General features: G+C 36.6%; 1 protein-coding gene across 6 annotated transcripts in view; it reads right to left on the bottom strand.

The window, feature by feature from the left end:
• Window positions 1-21,612, bottom strand: part of PTPRK (protein tyrosine phosphatase receptor type K) — a 546,316-nt gene that overhangs the window by 197,434 nt on the left and 327,270 nt on the right. For all 6 annotated transcript variants that reach the window (XM_082406089.1, XM_082406090.1, XM_082406087.1 and 3 more), the window contains exon 7: window positions 9,733-10,026. In XM_082406089.1, the coding sequence (XP_082262215.1) occupies window positions 9,733-10,026 (294 nt within the window). The remainder of the gene's footprint in view (window positions 1-9,732; window positions 10,027-21,612) is intronic.

Below are 21,612 nucleotides of genomic sequence, written 5' to 3'. Positions count from 1 at the left end.
GAATCCACTCATTATTTTTCCTTCAAATATGCTTTTTTCTCCTCTGTAGTTTATATACAGGTTGGTGGAAAGGAAAAAGGATGGAAGAGTCATCCTTACAGCAATTATTAGCTATAATAAGGCCGTATCTTATAGGAAGACAGTGAAGATCAAAAAATGAAATTCTCAGATGATGATCACATCCTCAGATTTTAAGAGTAAAGTTAAATTATGAAAATAATGAGATACATCTTTATAAAGTAATTTTTTCCACTCAAGAAATCATACAAAATGACCAACACTCTTCAAAAATACTAACTATAACTAGAATGTTTCTAAATAAGTGAGTTCCAAAAATAATAAGCTGTACTCCTCCCCCACCAAACCCTGCCCAAGAAAATGTGACTGCAATTTTTTTTTTTTGCCAAAGCCTGACTTTAAGAATTTTGCTTTTTATTCCAAAGCAAAGAAAATAAATTATAATTCAAATAAGGAAGTAAACAGGCAGTGACAACTGAAGACAAAGGTAGATTCTCTGGGTAAAAAGGAAGAAAATCAAGGACAAGTCTGTGTACCAGTGTAACCAAAATGGCACCGTTGAAGAGGTCTGAAGTTCACAGGCTAAGTCACTTGAGCCCATCCTTCATACAGAACACATCCCTTAGTGTTTGATATCTTGACCCATAGCTTCTTAATTCTACCCATGTCGTTTTCTTCTTCAGATATTCTTATGTTATTATCACTTAAGACATTATTAAGATATTATTTTGCTACTATTTCTACTTTCTAATATCAAATAAAAACCTAGGACCAGAGGAGATATCCAGGATATTTAATGGAACTGATGCTGTTATTCAAATCATTTTCACCTGTCAGCTTTATTGCATATGCAAAATTCAATAAAAACAAATGAAGCCAATAAAAAGAGCACTTAATGATACTGTTAACAGACTCAGCATGTAGTAAAGTACTGTGGATAAATTAAAAGTGTCATTTTTTACTGGTTACCAAATGCTTTCTAGCAACCAAATAAGTCAAAAGAAGACAATTTTAAGCTGAAAGCAGCCCAACTCTATTTAATTAGTTACACAGCTATTAGAAAACGTGCCATAAACTGTACGTATGGTTAACAGTACATCCCATGCCTGAGGCAAAAAACAAAAGGGGCAGTGGGAAAGAGGATTTCATATTTGTTCAACTTTCATGACTCTTATACTGGGGTTCCTAGCATTATAGATCACTAGCAGAGTTAACAGAAGTTGCTTATATTATAAATTAATCTCTCTCTCCATTGAAATTTAGAATAACATTGCTATAATCCATGGGCCCCAGAGAATTCAAAAGCAACCACACAAATTACTTTGATAATTTAAATTAGGATGTGAGGGACTTCCCTGGTGGACCAGTGGTAAAGAATCCGCCTTACAACGCAGGGGACGCGGGTTCGATCCCTGGTGGGGGAACTGGGATTCCACATGCCGCGGAGCAACAAAGCCCGTGTGCCACAACTACAGAGCCCACACGCCCTGGAGCCTGCGCGCCACAACTAAAGAAGAGAAAACCCGCACAGCACAACTAGAGAGAAGCCGGCGCACTGCAACTAGAAAGAAACCCCAGCGGACCGCGCGCCGAACGAAAAAGATCCCACATGCCTCAACAAAGATCCTGCATGCGGCAACTAAGACCCGACGCAGACAAAAAATAAATAAATAAAATAAATAAATAATAAATCTTTTAAAAAATTTTTTAAAAATTAGGATGTGAATTATATTTTCAATTTAATGCCTCCATTTTTGCATATAGTTTCCCTATGTGTTAGAAGAAAGGAAAAAGAGAAGGCAAATCATCCTTATGGTGACTACCGGCTGCACATTGTTTTATACATTATTTCACAGTTAAGGAATTAGGGATAAGTCTAACAAGTGTTAATCTAGCTGTGTTCAGGAAAGAATGGTTGATATTGTTTTCAAACATATTGCTTGAGAAAAATGGTTTTGGGGTCAGAAATTAACCTTCTCATTTCTGGAGTTCCAAAGTGCTTCGTATTTTTATTATATAACTTACTATGTTTTTATTGGTATTATGGTTTCTAACACTAGACTGTCAGTTCCTGAAGAGTAGGAAGCCTGTCCTACTAATGTTGTATCTTCTACAGTCCTCAGCATGGCAATGTATGCAACTCCGACCTCAATAAAATTTATGAAATGAATAAATATCCCATCAAATACACAGTAGCTCTTGAATTTCTCTCCAATCCTTCATAATTTTCTCCTCTACAATAACGTATTATACCATGGATTTTGCATGCGCATTAAGGACAATGGTTGACCCACATATTTGAAAAAGAAAAGTAAATCAAACAATAAAGTAAGTTAGATCACCTATAAAATATCTTTAAAATCCCTTTAATGAAAGGAACTTTCCTGATTATTAGAAATGACAATATTTCCAGGAATTTATATATTTCCTATTTCTGATCTACAGTGAGAGACATGCTATAGTGAAGATAATAGACAGCATATTTTGATTATAAGCATGTTTTCATGGTCTTTCTGCTCCCAGTCTTTCCTTAGCTCTAACTCCTCTTCCACAGAGAGATGACCTTTCTAAAAGCAAATCCAGTAATGTCAATCTGCTTCTTAAAAATAACAGGATAGCAGCCTGGGCTACATTAGCCCTGGCCACATCCCACCTGCAGCTTCTGTTCTACCACAGCCCAGAGTCAGCCAATGCTCCATCTATTTTCATAATCCAAAAAACATCAGCAATGTTAACAACTGGCATAAGCATATGGTTCCCTCTGTTTTTTATTCTATTTTCTGTTCTTTCTGCCTTAAAAACTCATAGTCAATTTTTAAGATCCAGTTTAAAAGCCATCCTTTCCTGGTGACAGCTTCTCGGAAACACTTTCTTGAAAAACAGGAAGAGCTTCAGTGTTCTCACTTTGCATTTTACTCTTTGTTTATAGCGCTGTCCCTCATGACTACTAGGAACTTCAGTGCAAGGCACTGCTTGTATAACTTTGAAGACCTAGTACTTAACCCAGTGCTGTTAACAAACAACAAAGCCAATAAAAGTTTCTCTGAATAGATAAATGTCTATCAAACTGAAATATTCCCTACAGAATCTGAAAAACAAAATCAGGTTATTACTCACTAAAAAAGGAAAAAAATCTATAAGAGGGTTTTTTACTCTTTTAGATTTTTAAGAAAACTGAAGAACTGTTGTTTTCCATTACTTTTCTTATGGCTTTTTATATTTAGTTTTTTTGACTTCAATAATAATAGCATTGCCTTTTAAAATTTTTGCTCAAAAACAATAAAGAAGCCATGTAAAAATCATATTAATAAATTTCAAAAAAATTTTAAAACAAGCACTGATATAAGCCTTCAACTGAAATCAAACCATATGGCAACCTTACACTGTTAAACCATACCAATCCTTACAGAGCTGTTTATTTTGTTTTTTGTTTAACTGCAAGGCTGAGTTTCAATGATAAATAGTCTTTGTGATTGATAACTATCTTAGACTACAATAAAAATCAATATATGGTTCCACTTTGCTGATGATACTATAGCCAAAAGGCCAAAATTTAATTCCTTACTCTGTGGTTTCTGGTGTATGCCTGAGTATTGTTTTGTTTTGTTTCCTTCCATTGTGGACTTAGGAGAGAAAAAAAATTCAGTTTTAGTAAATGTTTACGTTTAAAATAAGACACTCTCTTTTTCACTGCTTCATAGATCTACATTTTTCAGTGAGAATTGCCAAGAGCACTGGACTTCAATGTAAGAGTAGAGAGTAGCTTTCCCAACTGTGTAAATATACTACGTTCTGGACACCCTGAACTCTTGACTTTCCCTATGAAGGAGATGCTGTTAAAATGTCAGTTAATCATAAAGCAGTGCCACAATGGGTTACCCAGAAGCAGAAGGCAATTTAAAAGAGCAATTTTAACATGCAATTGCCAAAGCAAGCAATGGAGACAATTTCTGATGATGGCATATTTCATTTCCATTTAATAAGAGAAAGAGAAAACTGTATTTTCTTAGCTTCTGTACCAGATGGTATACCCAGAGGAAACAGACACACTGAAGAAACAAGTATGCTTTCTTTGACTGTTCAATGGAGTTTTTGAATTACTTCCCACTTAAGACAATGTCACATTTATACCTTTTTAAAAATGTATAAAATGCCTGAAAAAGCATTATGTGAACAATAACATGGGTCAGGCTGTAAGCTAACAACTAAGTAATCATACCCTTCCGGCACATAGAGAAGCATGAGGCAAGTGTAGGTGGCTACAGCCACCAGAGGCTGTAATTACCACCTCTCCTAACTTGAGTAACCCTGAAGCAGGTAATTGCACTTACCAAATGATTTTAATGTACTTCAGAAAGAAAACAAAGACACAGCTTTGGCAACTAGGTAGGACATTTTCAGAAAAGGATAGTGTAAAACATTTTTTACACTTCTTTAACTGTTTAAAATTTTAAGAGTGTACACTTGAGTGTTAAGCACACTAATCCATTGTGCTTTCAATAAAATTGAAGTTGCAAACATTAAGCTATGTTTTCTCAAGGAATAATTCAGCCATGAAGATTCAATTTTTTAAAATGTACATCCCTCCCAGACGTCATACTTTCATTTACTCAGGCTACACTCTCCGGAAGCGGGTTGGGGGGGGGTGGGGGGGAAGATCGCCTATAGTAGAAGAAAGAGGGGAAAAAATTCAGGCTTTTCAAGTTCCAGAAAATGGGTGTGAGCCCCAGTTGCCCAGTTGGCTGAGGTTAGACAAATCACTGTTTTTTATTTTGTTTTTCCTGAATCTTAGATTCACCAGCTACAAAATTGGGATAGTAATATCCAAATAATTATAAAGCAGTACCAATCAATACTGAATTATGAAAATCTACACTTGCATTTAAAATACAAAATATACTCATTAATACATAAATAAAACCATTTCATTAACTTGCTGTAAAATTATTTATTGACAGATCTCTGCCAAGAAAGAAAAAGTTTACTATTGCCAGAAGTAAAATTTCAAAGGCTTAACTACATTAAAATGGAGTTTTTAAGATACTAAATAGTAACTAATTTACTCTTTGATAGGTCCCTAGGAGTCAAAAATTGTTCCTCTGTGATACACCAAAATAAATAAGAATTTCTGAGACACTGAAAGTAATCATCATCCCTTTGTTACCTATAAGAAATTCATGTGAAATTGATATCAGACACATACATATAGCTAAAAAATTTTATACTTATCTTAAAAGGCTTCTTGGTGGTCTAACATGTAGAATGCATTAAAATAGCTATTTCAAAACAATGAATATTTACTCAACCAGATGATATTAATGGTAAAACACTACCCTACAACATGACATTCTCCTAATATTTGTTAAAATGGAATGGTTTATAGAACCAGTATTCAGAGTTTGCACAATTTAATAGAATTAGATGGGAACTTCTCCAAAAGTTATGTTTGGTGTCTTAAAGGGATCATTTGCCAGACTATGAAGAATTTTTGTACTAAATATCAGATAATATCATAGTGTAAGTTGTGTTCTATTTTGTTGTTATAAAACACCAGGCTGAGTCTAGTGATGATGCTGGTGCTGGTAGGGTCTGAGGGATCTTAAACTTGGGGAAAGGAACCTTGAAGAGAAGTGGATGGACATCATAAATTTAACCTTTACTGACTCTGTATTTAGACACGTAATGTTTATCAATTATATCCAACTTCTGTTTTTCAGGATTATTTAAAAATTAATAGAATATATAATTGCATAAGCTTTCCCTCTTTTTCTAATAATAGAGCAAGATTAGTAGACACTCCTATAAAACAGTAACCAGTTTCTCTCCAATCTACAACGTACCTGGAAATCTAGTCTATAAGCGCTTTTTTTTTTTTTACCATAATACCTGCATCAAACACATCTTATAAGGACATTAATAAATTAATAAAGATATGTGACAAAGACTCACCACATGTGAAAGATAGTTTAAAAAAAAAATTTTTACAGTTGGAAGTAAAACTACAGATGAGTGAGCTTGATACCATTTTATGCCACAGAGCCCACAACTTAAATGTTTCTCAAATAACATATCAGAAAAAAAGACCAATATTATTTCAAAATGTAAGACATTTATAAATTTGAAAGCAGCTATGAGTGTAAGTTATTTTTACTCTATCCCCTCCCATACAGATAAGGTTATTCTCAAAGTAAAATACCTCAAAGAACTTTACAGTCCTATTTTTACTTACTGCAGCTCAATATGCATTCTGAACATCAGTATTCAATAGGGATAAATCAGTGCTCATCAACATGTTGTTTTCATCCACTTAATACAGCATAACTAGCCTTAAAACACAATTTCATTATCCATTCATCTGTCGATGGACATTTAGGTTGCTTCCATGTCCTGGCAACTGTAAACAGTGCTGCAATGAACATTGGGGTGCATGTGTCTTTTTGAATTATGGTTTTCTCCGGGTATATGCCCAGTAATGGGATTGCTGGGTCATATGGTAGTTCTATTTTTAGTTTTTTAAGGGACCTCCATACTGTTCTCCATAGTGGCTGTATCAATTTACATTCCCACCAACAGTGCAAGAGAGTTCCCTTTTCTCCACACCCTCTCCAGCATTTATTGTGTGTAGATTTTTTGATTATGGCCATTCTGACTGGTGTGAGGTGATACCTCATTGTGGTTTTGATCTGCATTTCTCTAATGATTAGTGATGTTGAGCATCCTTTCATGTGTTCGTTGGCAATCTGTATGTCTTCTTTGAAGAAATGTCTATTTAGGTCTTCTGCCCGTTTTTGGATTGGGTTGTTTGTTTTTTTTATATTGAGTTGCATGAGCTGCTTGTATATTTTGGAGATTAATCTTTTGTCAGTTGCTTCGTTTGCAAATATTTTCTCCCATTCTGAGGGTTGTCTTTTCGTCTAGTTTATGATTTCCTTTGCTGTGCAAAAACTTTTAAGTTTCATTAGGTCCCATTTGTTTATTTTGTATTTTATTTCCATTACTCTAGGAGGTGGGTCAAAAAAGATCTTGCTATGGATAAAGAAGATGTGGCACATATACACAATGGAACATTACTCAGCCATAAAAAGGAACAAAATTGAGTTATTCATACAGAGTGAAGTAAGTCAGAAATAGAAAAAGAAATGCCATATGCTAATGTACATATATGGAATCTAAAAAAACAGTACTGATAAACCTAGTGGCAGGGCAGGAATAGAGATGCAGAGTAGAGAACGGACTTGAGGACACAGGGGGGAAGGGGAAACTGGGATGAAGTGAGAGAGTAGCATTGACATATATACACTACCAAATGTAAAATGGATGGCTAGTGGGACGCTGTTCCACAGCACAGGGAGATCAGCTGGATGCTTTGTGACGACCTAGAGGGGTGGGATAGGGAGGATGGGAGGGAGGCTCAAGAGGGAGGAGATATGGGGATATATGTATACTCATAGCTGATTCACTTTGTTGTACAACAGAAACTAATACAACATTGTAAAGCAATTATACTCCAATAAAGATATATTTAAAAAAAACCCCACAGTTTCATTTATTTGCCATCTCCATTGGCCCTCACACCAATGGCCGATTTCAAAGAATTCCTAAGTTAAAAAATTACATTATATTAACAACACATTGTGTGGTACTGTGAATTTTTAAGGATCTAGTTTGATGAAATAAAAAAATAAGAAGGTAGATGAGATATTTAAAAGAAAGAAGTTAGGGCACAAAAAGTCACAAGGAAGATCTCTGGAATAGTAAATTAACACTTATTATTTTAATTTGTATATACCTTATAAGGATTAAATGTAGGCAGAAAAAGGTAATTTTATCAGAAAATATGTGTAGGCAATATCTTCAGTAAAATGGACATCACTATTCATCTTTTTATGTTAGCATTGGATTTTTTTTTTTAATTACTTTATTTATTTTTGGCTGTGTTGGGTCTTCGTTTCTGTGTGAAGGCTTTCTCTAGTTGCGGCGAGTGGGGGCCACTCTTCGTCGTGGTGCGCGGGCCTCTCACTATCACGGCCTCTCTTGTTGCGGAGCACAGGCTCCAGACGCGCAGGCTCAGTAATTGTGGCTCACGGGCCCAGTTGCTCCGCGGCATGTGGGATCCTCCCAGGCCAGGGCTCGAATCCGTGTCCCCTGCATTGGCAGGCAGATTCTCAACCACTGCGCCACCAGGGAAGCCCAGCATTGGATATTAAATTTGGAAGAGTGAGCTACTTCTCAGTTTCCATATTGTCTCCTTTTTAAATTATTTCTCTGACTAGTTGAGGTTGTAGAGTTAAATTGTTTTTCCCCTAAGGAAGTTCATCTACTACAATAAGAATAATTTGTCACATTACCTAGAATGAAAAGACTTAGCTGTACAACAAATTTGAAAAGCAAATTGCGTGATTTAGGCTGAGCCATGGAGACTTACCCAGTGTTTTTGAGGTTAAGCTATTTTTCAACCACAGGATAAATGTATGACACCAATCAGCAAATTACTAGACTCTCTATTGTCTACGTCTGAGACTAATGATGGAGCAGTTAAGCTTCCTATTGGTGAGCATTTTTCAATATTAATATATGAAATATATTAATATTCACAATTAATATATAAATATTAACATATAAAAATTGAGCCAGAATAAAAACTATTTACGGATGACAGTACATTAGGTAATTGCATGGATTTTGCTTTGATCTTAGATCAGTACTCTTTGTGGGTAGCCTCAGAATACTGTAACTGCTAAACAGATGTTAAAGAAATAAAAGACATTTTACAGGCATTTACATTTTCATAGATCCCCATGGTCTTAGTTTTCAATATTCAGAACCTAAATCTATAAATGTTCAAGACGCATAGACCCAGGTACTAACTTTGCAGGTGTTTCAACATAATGCTTGATGGATAAAAAATGTCTCTTTCACTGAACTAAAAAATTAAACTATTTTCAATAATAAAATAAACAGTGCACTAAAAGTATACTCTAATAACTTAGACCAACTTTTCAGGGGCCTCTAATAAATAGCTAACATTTTCTCTCATTATAACAATCGTACAATAAGGAACTAGGATGTATGCTTTTATATTACTTTTTATTTCACTTTTTATTCTTTCTTTGTGTTTTCTCCATGTGCTATTATTTTCACCACTCTGTTTCAGGCATTAGGAGGGCAATACAAGGCTTAAACATAAGGAAAGCCTCTGTATCTTACAGCTGGGTGCCAAGCTGCTGCATTAATCCTCAACAACAGGATTTTCTGAATTGAAGGGTTATCTTACTGAGGATTGGCTCAGAGTAACTTTTCTTATGTGTATTATCAGATGTGGCCTCTGCACTGACCATAACAAAATTATCGAGGAAGACAATTTCCACATAGTAGAAAGGTATTCAACATTTGCTTGAACTGCAAAGGTTTTCTCTCTATATAATACACTCACCTGCATCAATCAGAGATTTTGGACTAAATACAAGCAAGCCGAGCAAAATTACCATGAAAGAAAAGACTGTGGATTCATAATACTACTGAAAAATAAAAGAGAAACACTCACACTGCCCTTAAATCAGTCAAATTTATGACATACTTAAGGTTACAACTGGAAGTCTTAGAATAGTGTGACTAATCATGTACCAAATAATTAGTACTTTTAATATTGTATGAATATTATATGTCTTATGCTAGATTCCTTCACTGGCAGAGTGGCCAGCTCTTCAGTCTTACCTGCACATTTGGTTCTGGTGATTAGTGGAGGTCCTGGAAGCCCCGTCCCACCTTCACCAGGTCTTGTAAGTAGAACACGGATCTCATATTCAGTATCTGGATCCAAATGCCATAATTTATAAGTTGGAGCATTGACTGCATGGGTTTCTGTCCAGGATCCTGATGTCATTCTGTACTCCACTTCTTTCAGAATGATGGGACCATCGCCAATGATGGAGTTGGCATTTAGCTGAATCAGCAAATATGTAGGCCCAACGCCAAGCAGCTGGGGAGGAGCAATGGGTCTTGGTGGTTCTAGGAGAGACAAATGTGCAATTTCATTAGTTAAAAATCCAAAAGACTATAGTACATAGATATAGTAATATCTCTTTAAGTCTAAAGGCTTAAGGAATAATTTATTTAGGAGTTTATAATAAATACTTAAAATTGGGAATGAGTGGTCTGGAAACTGTACTTTTAAAGAGCAAATACTTTCACACATGGAATATGACCCTTTTGCCACAAGTTTTCTTTTATTAAAAACATACCTCTCCAGGAGACAAATTTGTAAAGACACGGTAACCAAGGGAAATAAAGAGAAAATATTTAGAGATGGATAGCTCTGATTAGCTACTAAACACAGTACAGTTGATCTTTGACATTCTTGGCATACTAAGACATTTACAAATCTCCAAATTAATGAATACTGCTATAACTCATTTCGTTCATGAAATATGCCCAAGTATTGTTTTTGTTTTTGTTGGTTTTGTTTTGTTTTTTTTCTTTTTACTTCGGCAGACTTCCTGCAGATGAAATGAAAAGAAGGCAAAGCAAAGCTGAACTCAGGGGCTGATGCCCAGTGCTGACTTGTTTCCATACATCCACCTCTTAGTGTAGGAAACTGAAATTTACACGGAGGAAAATCACAAATCACTCTGTATCACTGGCCTTTGGGAGTAGCATGTGATAAGGCAATGCATCAAGTATTAAACTCAAATGTCAAAGGTACACTGTAATTTAATTTTAAATAGCTTAGATATTTTGCTTGAAAGAAACTTTGGGAAACATTATACCAATGTTTGAACTTATGGAAATAATGAATTAGAGCATTTTTTCCCTTAACAACAATGAGGTAAAATTTGATACTGAATTTTATGGACCCCATAGCTCTAGCTCTGTCCATATGGCCTCTAATTAGTACATTGCTACCAGGTGGGATCTTCTTTGAATCTCTGGAAGAACACTTATTGGTGAGGCCAAAAGACTTTAAAGGAAAGTGTTAATCTATAAAAAGTGATAACTGCCCCTAAATTCTTTTAAAGGTATTTTAAAAGAGTTAAAGCAAATTATATGAAGAAATACTATTAAATGGGAGGAGCTTCAAGATGGCGGAAGAGTAAGACGCAGAGATCACCTTCCTCCCCACAAATGCATCAGAAATACATCTACATGTGGAACAACTCCTACAGAACACCTACTGAACGCTGGCAGAAGACCTCAGACCTCCCAAAAGGCAAGAAACTCCCCACGTACTTGGGTAGGGCAAAAGAAAAAAAGAAACAGAGACAAAAGAATAGGGACGGGACCTGCGCCACTGGGAGGGAGCTGTGAAGGAGGAAAGGTCTCCACACACTAGGAAGCCCCTTTGCGGGTGGAGACTGCGGGTGGTGGAGGGGGTAAGCTTCGGAGCCATGGAGGAGAGCGCAGCCACAGGGGTGCGGAGGGCAAAGTGGAGAGATTCCCGCACAGAGGAGCAGTGCCGAGCAGCACTCACCAGCCCGAGAGGCTTGTCTGCTCACCAGCCGGGGCGGGCGGGGGCTGGGAGCTGAGGCTCGGGCTTCGGAGGTCGAATCGCAGGGAGAGGACTGGGGTTGGCTGCGTGAACACAGCCGGAAGGGGGCTAGTGCGCCACAGCTAGCCGGGAAGGAGTCCGGGAAAAAGTTTGGAGCTGCGGAAAAGGCAAGACATTTTCTTGCCTCTTTGTTTCGTGGTGCGCAAGGAGAGGGGATTCAGAGCGCCGCTTAAAGGAGCTCCAGAGACGGGCGCGAGCCGCGGTTATCAGCGCGGACCCCAGAGACGGGCAGGAGACGCTAAGGCTGCTGCTGCAGCCACCAAGAAGCCTGTGTGCGAGCACAAGTCACTATCCACACCGCCCCTCCCAGGAGCCTGTGCAGCCCGCCACTGCCAGGGTCCCGTGATCCAGGGACAACTTACCTTGGAGAACACACGGCATGCCTCAGGCTGGTGCAACGTCACGCCGGCCTCTGCTGCACGCACAGGCTCGCCCCGCCTCCGTACCCCTCCCTCCCCCAACCCCCGGCCTGAGTGAGCCAGAGCCCCCGAATCAGCCAGAGCCCCCGAATCAGCTGCTCCTTTAACCCCATCCTGTCTGAGCGAAGAACAGATGCCCTCAGGCGACCTACATGCAGAGGCGGGTCCAAATCAAAAGCTGAACCCCTGGAGCTGTGCGAACAAAGAGGAGAAAGGGAAATTTCTCCCAGCAGCCTCAGGAGCAGCAGATTAAATCTCCACAATCAACGTATGTACCCTGCATCTGTGGAATACCTGAACAGACAACGAATCATCCCAAATTGAGGTGGACTTTGGGAGCAACAATATATATATATTTTTCCCTTTTTCTCTTTTTGTGAGTGTACATGTGTATGCTTCTGTGAGTGATTCTGTCTGTATAGCTTTGCTTTTACCATTTGTTCTAGGGTTCTGTCTGTCCGTTTTTATTTTTTGGGGTTTCTTTTAGTATAGTTCTTAGTGCCAGTTATCAGTGGTGGATTTGTTTTTTGGTTTCTTGCTCTCTTCATTTTCTTTTTTTTTTTATTACTTAAAACAATTTTTTTTTAATAATTACTTTTTATTTTAATAACTTTATTTTATTTTATTTTATTCTATCTTCTTCTTTCTTTCTTTCTTTCTTTTCTCGCTTTTTTTCTGAGCCATGTGGATGACAAGCTCTTGGTGCTCCAGCCAGACATCAGGGCTCTGCCTCTGAGGTGGGAGAGCCAAGTTCAGGACATTGGTCCAAAAGAGACCTCCCAGGTCCACGTAATATCAAACAGTGAAAATCTCCCAGAGATCTCCGTCTCAGTGCCAAGACCCAGCTCCACTCAACGACCAGCAAGCTACACTGCTGGACACACTATGCCAAACAACTAGCAAGACAGGAAAACAACACCACCCATTAGCAGAAAGGCTGCCTAAAATCATAATAAGGCCACAGTCACACCAAAACACACCACCAGGCATGGACCTGGCCACCAGAAACACAAGATCCAGCCTCATCCACCAGAACAGGCACTAGTCCCCTCCACCAGGAAGCCTACACAATCCACTGAAACAACCTTAGCCACTGGGGGCAGACACCAAAAACAACGGGAACTATGAACCTGCAGCCTGCAATAAGGAGACCCCAAACATAGTACGTTAAGCAAAATGAGAAGACAGAGAATCACACAGCAGATGAAGGACCAGGGTAAAAACCCACCAGACCAAACAAATGAAGAGAAAATAGGCAGTCTACCTATTTTGAAAAAGTCTACCTATTCTGAAAAAGAATTCAGAATAATGGTAGTAAAGATGATCCAAACTCTTGGAAATAGAATGGAGAAAATACAAGAAACGTTTAACAAGGACCTAGAAGAAATAAAGAGCAAACAAACAGTGATGACCAACACAATAAATGAAATTAAAAATTCTCTAGAAGGGATAAATAGCAGAATAACTGAGGCAAAAGAACTGATAAGTGAACTGGAAGGTAAAATAGTGGAAATAAGTACTGCAGAGCAGAATAGAGAAAAAAGAATGAAAAGAATTGAGGACAGTCTCAGAGACCTCTGGGACAACATTAAACCCACCAACATTGGAAGTATAGGGGTCCCAGAAGAAGAAAAGAAAAAGAAAGGGACTGAGAAAATATTTGAAGAGATTATAGTTGAAAACTTCCCCAATATGGGAAAGAAATAGTCAATCAAGTCTAGGAAGTTCAGAGAGTTCCACACAGGATAAATCCAAGGAGAAACACGACAAGACACATAGTAATCAAATTATCAAAAATTAAATACAAAGAACAAATATTAAAAGCAGTAAGGGAAAAACAACAAATAACATACAAGGGAATCCCCATAAGGTTAACAGCTGATCTTTCAGCAGAAACTCTGCAAGCCAGAAGGGAGTGGCAGGACATATTTAAAGTGATGAAAGGGAAAAACCTACAACCAAGATTACTCTACCCAGCAAGGATATCATTCAGATTTGATGGAGAAATTAAAACCATTACAGACAAGCAAAAGCTAAGAGAGTTTAGCACCACCAAACCAGCTTTACAACAAATGCTACAGGAACTTCTCTAGGCAGGTAAAACAAGAGAAGGAAAAGACCTACAATAACAAACCCAAAACAATTAAGAAAATGGTAATAGGAACATACATATTGATAATTACCTTAAATGTAAATGGATTAAATGCTCCAACCAAAAGACATAGACTGGCTGAATGGATACAAAAACAAGACCCATATATATGCTATCTACAAGAGACCCACTTCAGATCTAGGGACACATACAGACTGAAAGTGAGGGGATGGAAAAAGATATTCCATGCAAATGGAAATCAAAAGAGAGCTGGAGTAGCAATTCTCATATCAGACAAAATAGACTTTAAAACAAAGACTATTACAAGAGACAAAGAAGGACAGTACCTAATGATCAAGGGATCAATCCAAGAGGAAGATATAACAATTGTAAATATTTATGCACCCAACATAGGAGCTACCTCAATACATAAGGCAAATGCTAATAGCCATAAAAGGGGAAATCGACAGCAACACAATCATAGTAGGGGACTTTAACACCCCACTTTCACCAATGGACAGATCATCCAAAATGAAAATAAATAAGGAAACACAAGCTTTAAATGATACATTAAACAAGATGGACTTAATTGATATTTATAGGACATTCCATCCAAAAACAACAGAATACACTTTCTTCTCAAGTGCTCATGGAACATTCTCCAGGATAGATCATATCTTGGGTCACAAATCAAGCCTTGGTAAATTTAAGAAAACTGAGGTCGTATCAAGTTTCTTTTCCAACCACAACGCTATGAGACTAGATATCAATTACAGGAAAAAATCTGTAAAAAATACAAACATGTGGAGACTAAACAGTACACTACTTAATAACCAAGAGATCACTGAAGAAATCAAAGAGGAAATCAAAAAATACCTAGAAACAAATGACAATGAAAACAAGACGACCCAAAACCTATGGGACACAGCAAAAGCAGTTCTAAGAGGGAAGTTTATAGCAATACAAGCCTACCTTAAGAAACAAGGAACATCTCAAATAAACAACCTAAACTTACAACTAAAGCAGTAAGGGAAAGAAGAACAAAAAACCCCAAAGTTAGCAGAAGGAAAGAAATCATAAAGATCAGATCAGAAATAAATGAAAAAGAAATGAAGGAAACAATAGCAAAGATCAATAAAACTAAGAGCTGGTTATTTGAGAAGATAAACTAAATTGATAAACCACTAGCCAGACTCATCAAGAAAAAAAGGGAGAAGACTCAAGTCAATAGAATTAGAAGTGAAAAAGGAGAAGTAACAACTGACACTGCAGAAATACAAAGGATCATGAGAGATTACTACAAGCAATTAAATGCCAATAAAATGGACAAACTGGAAGAATTGGACAAATTCTTAGGAAAGCACAACCTTCCGAGACTGAACCAGGAAGAAATAGAAAATATGAACAGAGAAAGCACAAGTAATGAAATTGAAACTGTGATGAAAAATCTTCCAACAAACAACACCCCAGGACCAGATGGCTTCACAGGTGAATTCTATCAAACATTTAGAGAAGAGCTAACACCTATCCTTCTCAAACTCTTCCAAAATATAGCAGAGGGAGGAACACTCCCAACCTCATTTTACGAGGCCACCATCACCCTGATACCAAAATCAGACAAAGATGTCACAAAGAAAGAAAGCTACAGGCCAATATCACTGATGAACATAGATGCAAAAATCCTCAACAAAATACTAGCAAACAGAAGCCAACAGCACATTAAAAGGATCATACACCATGATCAAGTGGGGTTTATCCCAGAAATGCAAGGAGTCTTCAATATACACAAATCAATCAATGTGATACACCATATTAACAAACTGAAGGATAAAAACCATATGATCATCTCAATAGATGCAGATAGATGCTTCTGACAAACTTCAACACCCATTTATGATAAAAACCCTCCAGAAAGTAGGCACAGAGGAAACTTACCTCAACATAATAAAGGCCATAGATGAGAAATGCACAGCTAACATCGTCCTCAATGGTGAAAAACTGAAACCATTTCCAGTAAGATCAGGAGCAAGACAAGGTTGCTCACTTTCACCACTATTATTCAACATAGTTTTGGAAGTTTTAGCCACAGCAATCAGAAGAGAAAAAGAAATTAAAGGAATCCAAATCGGAAAAGAAGAAGTAAAGCTGTCACTGTTTGCAGATGACATGATACTATACAAACAGAATCCTGAAGATGCTACCAGAAAACTACTAGAGCTAATCAATGAATTTGGTAAAGTAGCAGGATACAAAATTAATGCACAGAAATCTCTTGCATTCCTATACATTAATGATGAAAAATCTGAAAGTGAAATTAAGAAAACACTCCCATCTACCATTGCAACAAAAAGAATAAAATATCTAGGAATAAACCTACCTAAGGAGACAAAAGACCTGTATGCAGAAAATTATAGGACACTGATGAAAGAAATTAAAGATGATACCAACAGATGGAGAGATATACCATTTTCTTGGATTGGAAGAATCAACATTGTCAAAATGACCCTACTACCCACAGCCATCTACAGATTCAATGCAATCCTTATCAAACTACCACTGGCATTTTTCACAGAACTAGAACAAAAAATTTCACAATTTGTATGGAAACACAAAAGACCCCGAACAGCCAAAGCGATCTTGAGAAACAAAAACGGAGCTGGAGGAATCAGGCTCCCGGACTTCAGATTATACTACAAAGCTACAGTCATGAAGACAGTATGTTACTAGCACAAAAACAGAAATATAGATCAATGGAACAGGACAGAAAGGCAAAGATAAACCCACACACATATGGTCACCTTATCTTTGATAAAGGAGGCAAGCATATACAGTGGAGAAAAGACAGCCTCTTCAATAAGTAGAGCTGGGAAAACTGGACAGCTACATGTAAAAGAATGAAATTAGAACACTCCCTAACACCATACACAAAAATAAACTCAAAATGGATTAAAGACCTAAATGTAAGGCCAGACACTATGAAACTCTTAGAGGAAAACAGGCAGAACACTCTATGATATAAATCACAGATCCTTTTTGACCCATCTCCTAGAGAAATGGAAATAAAAACAAAAATAAGCAAATGGGACCTAATGAAACTTAAAAGCTTTTGCACAGCAGAGGAAACCATAAACAAGACCAAAAGACAACCCTCAGCATGGGAGAAAATATTTGCAAATGAAGCAACTGACAAAGGATTAATCTCCAAAATCTACAAGCAGCTCATGCAGCCTAATATCAAAAAAACAAATAACCCAATCCAAAAATGGTCAGAAGACCTAAATAGACATTTCTCCACAGAAGATATATAGATTACCAACAAACACATGAAAGAATGCTCAACATCATTAATCATTAGAGAAATGCAAATCAAAATTACAATGAGATATCATCTCACACCAGTCAGAATGGCCATCATCAAAAAATCTATAAACAATAAATGCTGGGGAGGGTGTGGAGAAAAGGGTACCCTCTTGCAGTTGGTTGGAATGTAAATTGATACAGCCACTTTGGAGAACAGTATGGAGGTTCCTTAAAAAACTAAAAATAGAACTACCATACGACCCTGCAATCTCACTACTGGGCATATACCCTGAGAAAACCATAATTCAAAAAGAGTCATGTACCACAATGTTCACTGCAGCTCTATTTACAATAGGCAGGACATGGAAGCAACCTAAGTGTCCATCAACAGATGAATGGATAAAGAAGATGTGGCACATATATACAATGGAATATTACTCAGCCATAAAAAGAAACAAAATTGAGTTATTTGTAGTGAGGTGGATGGAGTTAGAGTCTGTCATACAGAGTGAAGTAAGTCAGAAAGAGAAAAAAAAAAATACCTTATGCTAACACATATATATGGAATGTAAAAAAAAAAAAAAAAAAAAAAAGGTCATGAAGAACCTAGGGGCAAGACGGGAATAAAGACGCAGACCTACTAAAGAATGGACTTGAGGATACAGGGAGGGGAAGGGTAAGCTGGGACAAAGTGAGAGAGTGGCATGGACATATATACACTACCAAATGTAAAATAGATAGCTAGTGGGAAGCAGCCGCATAGCAGAGGGAGATTAGCTCGGTGCTTTGTGACCACCTAGAGGGGTGGGATAGAGAGGGTGGGAGGGAGGGAGGTGCAAGAGGGAAGAGGTATGGGGATATATGTATATGTATAACTGATTCACTTTATTATAAAGCAGAAACTAACACACGATTGTAAAGCAATTACACTCCAATAAAGATGTTAAAAAAAAAGTATAAAAAAAAATAAACAAGTGAAATCTGAAAAAAAGAAAAATGAGCAGGAGTTTGACACTTCAAAGAGGGTACCAAATGGCCAATAAAAATATGAAAGGATGCTCAATATCACTGGTAAAAAAAAAACCAAAAAAACTATTAAATGCAACCACACAATGCTTCTCTCAGCGTCCTCCCCTCCATCGCAGGTAGGGGTGGATTGGAGAAGATGCAGATAGACAGAAGCTAAGAAAAAAAAGCCAATATTTTTTAAACTGGATTTTCTATCTTAATGGCAATGAATGTTTAGAATACGACAGTGCCAAAAACTCATAGACAGGTTCTACCTTCTGCTACAGGTTTCCAGCTGTAGCCCAGGATTTGCTTTTAAACTCCAAAGTATAGTTTCCACCTTATGAACTCCTTCGTTACAAACATCCTTAACATAAGGAATAAGACAGCTGGCCTAAGTCTCTACACAGGTTAAAGTAATTTTCAAGAAGTTTCCTCCAAAATTCATATGACAAATATTTACTGACTAGCTAATTGCTAAGCTATTCCACACATTGGTTATTCATATAGTATGGCAAGGGAGACATAATAACAATAAATCAACAAATTCATTATTTTCAATTGAGAGTTATGTAGAAAACAGATACTGAGATAAAGAATAATAGATGGTGGGGTGAGAGGTATTTAGTGAGTAATACTAATTTTTTTCTCTCCAAAATCACTTGAAGAATATAAAGTTACTCCCATCAAAAATCATGGCTCATTATGACAACAGCTTTCAAACCAGTTATCAGTAAAATTATACGAACTTGTGCTTCACTATTGCCTCTGTTTAAAGTGGAAATAAAGCAGGACTTCCCTGGTAGTCCCGTGGTTACGTCTCCGTGCTTCCACTGCAGGGGGCACAGGTTCAATCCCTAGTCTGGGAATTAAGATCCCACATGCTGCATAGCACAGCCAAAGGGAAAAAAAAAATAAGCGAAAATAAAGCTAAGATTTAAAAAGATAATTCACATGCTATTTAAACTGTTTACATTTAGAATTATTTCTATTTCTATGGAAAAGTAGTTCTTAACACCTGATTTATAAACTTTAAGTACAAAACCTCTTCCTTATGGTTTGAAAATTGTTTCAACAATATATAGTCAAAATTGGGTAGAGGGTGAATTATTTCCAATTTCACAACTGACTTCAACTGAGAAGTTACAGAAGAAAATGTTTAAATAATACCAAAATAGTTTAGAATTTTCATTTATCAGCTAAAGAAAGATAAAGCTAGACAATTCATATCATGAAGTTTTACCAACTAGTCTAACAACTGTATTTCAAGCTCACAAAAGTTTTGGTAGACAAACAGAACACTGATATACTTTCTAAACCTTAAACTAAAATGAAACTGAATAGAGAAATGAATGTAACAGAAAAAATGCAAATATCTTCCCAGACTAACTCAATGTTGCACATATTTTAAGAAGCAGTCTGTATTTTGCGAATAAACTGAGCTGCCTCATATGTGCAATGTTTGTTTTCATTCCAGATGGCTCATGTACTGACTAATCTAAGTAGGAAATGATGCTAAATTCACAGCTTACTGGGGTTCTAACCCAGAGCAGCAATGCCTCACTCAAATTACAGCTGAACAATAACCTGAAGAGGTCTGATATTTAACATGACATAACAATTTGTCAAATGAATTATAAATAACAAGCCTTGGTTATTAATCTATAAATTTATGGGTATTGTGAAACCTGACCTAATAAGTGTATATTGAATGTTAAATCTCACCCATCAAAACCCTGCACATCACTGTCATGGAAAATAAGGAGAAAACAAAAGAGGAGAGCAGAAGATGGAAATGAGAGGAGGGGAAAAGCTACAGCAAAACATATTATTAGAAACAAGTGAAAAAGTAAAGCATAACATTTCTTCTATCATTTCTATCTTTAAAGAAATGACATGTAAAAGAAAATGAAATTTAAAATCAAGAGATTTAGTTTCAAAAAATGCATACACTAATAGCTGAGTAAACTTGAATTTGTTATTTAACTTCTTAGCATTACAATTTCCTCATTGGTAAACTAGGCATAATTTTAAGAATTTTAAAAGACTTTGCATTTCTAAATATGTCAACAAGCCCTATATTTGATGCTATTTTGCTTTGTTTTGTTTCTGCCAGAGAGCATATAAATTTTAAAATGGAAAATTAATATTCAACACTAGTGTTTTGTGTACATGAAGAACTGAGTTTGATGTAATCAGGTTCTTGGCCCAAAGAAGGGCAACAATTCACTCTGATCAGTTTTACATCTCACTTACTATGGTCAAGCCAACAAAAGGAGCAGTCCAGTAATCAAAGCAGTAGCTCAGATTTGGAACTGTGGCAAAGTTCAGAGAGGCTTAAAAACATATACATTGACTAACAGCATGATTATAAGTGAAACCTAGCATTAATGAGACTAATATACCAATACATATTAAATTTTTATGGTGGAGGTAAAAAGTAGCCTCATATTAGCATATGCATTTTGTATTTAGGCCCTTGAGAACAAGGAGGCTTATTTATAAAATCTCTATTCATTTCAATAAATTATGCATGAATTTTAATCAGTTAGCGAATGAACAAGTAATTGTTCAGCAGCAATATTAATATTCTTCATAACTTAATACACTATCAGACCCAGAGGTGTGGTGTGAATAAATCCCAAATGTACAGCAGGTAACAACTGAAGCATGCAATCCCCAAAATACAAGATGAACTTTGCTGATGTTACCAACTAAATTTCAATTAATGGCTTATATTCATTATTCTAGAGCTAAACCTATTATAAAATTGCACTTATACATTCAAATTGCTTTATTTGTCTTTTTTATTTCAAATAGTTTTTAAGTGTCTTGAAATCAAGGTAAGTCATTATGAAAGAATATTCTCATCCAATTATTCCTATTACAATGTTATATTACAAACATGTGTCACTTATCAACATCGAGTTAATTAATAAAATGCAAAATCAGACATAGAAGCTATGAAGCTAGAAAAAGTCACTCAGCAAAGTAAATATCAAGTAAATGACACTTCTACATTTGTCTTTCCAAATAAATATATTAAATACCTCTCAATCCTATCTCCTTCCAAATTGTTTTATTTACTTGTCAAAGAAGCCTTGACAAAAAAGTATCTCGAGATTGGCCTTCTCACTTTAGAAGCAGGCAATGACAATGCCTTTGTCTCCTAAGGCCGCTGTAACAAATTAACACAAATGTGGAGGTTTAAAATAACAGAAATTTATTCT

Source organism: Balaenoptera borealis (assembly GCF_965194805.1).
Source record: "Balaenoptera borealis genome assembly, chromosome: 9".
Taxonomy (NCBI): Eukaryota; Metazoa; Chordata; class Mammalia; order Artiodactyla; family Balaenopteridae; genus Balaenoptera; species Balaenoptera borealis.
This window is presented reverse-complemented; position numbering and strand designations above follow the sequence as displayed.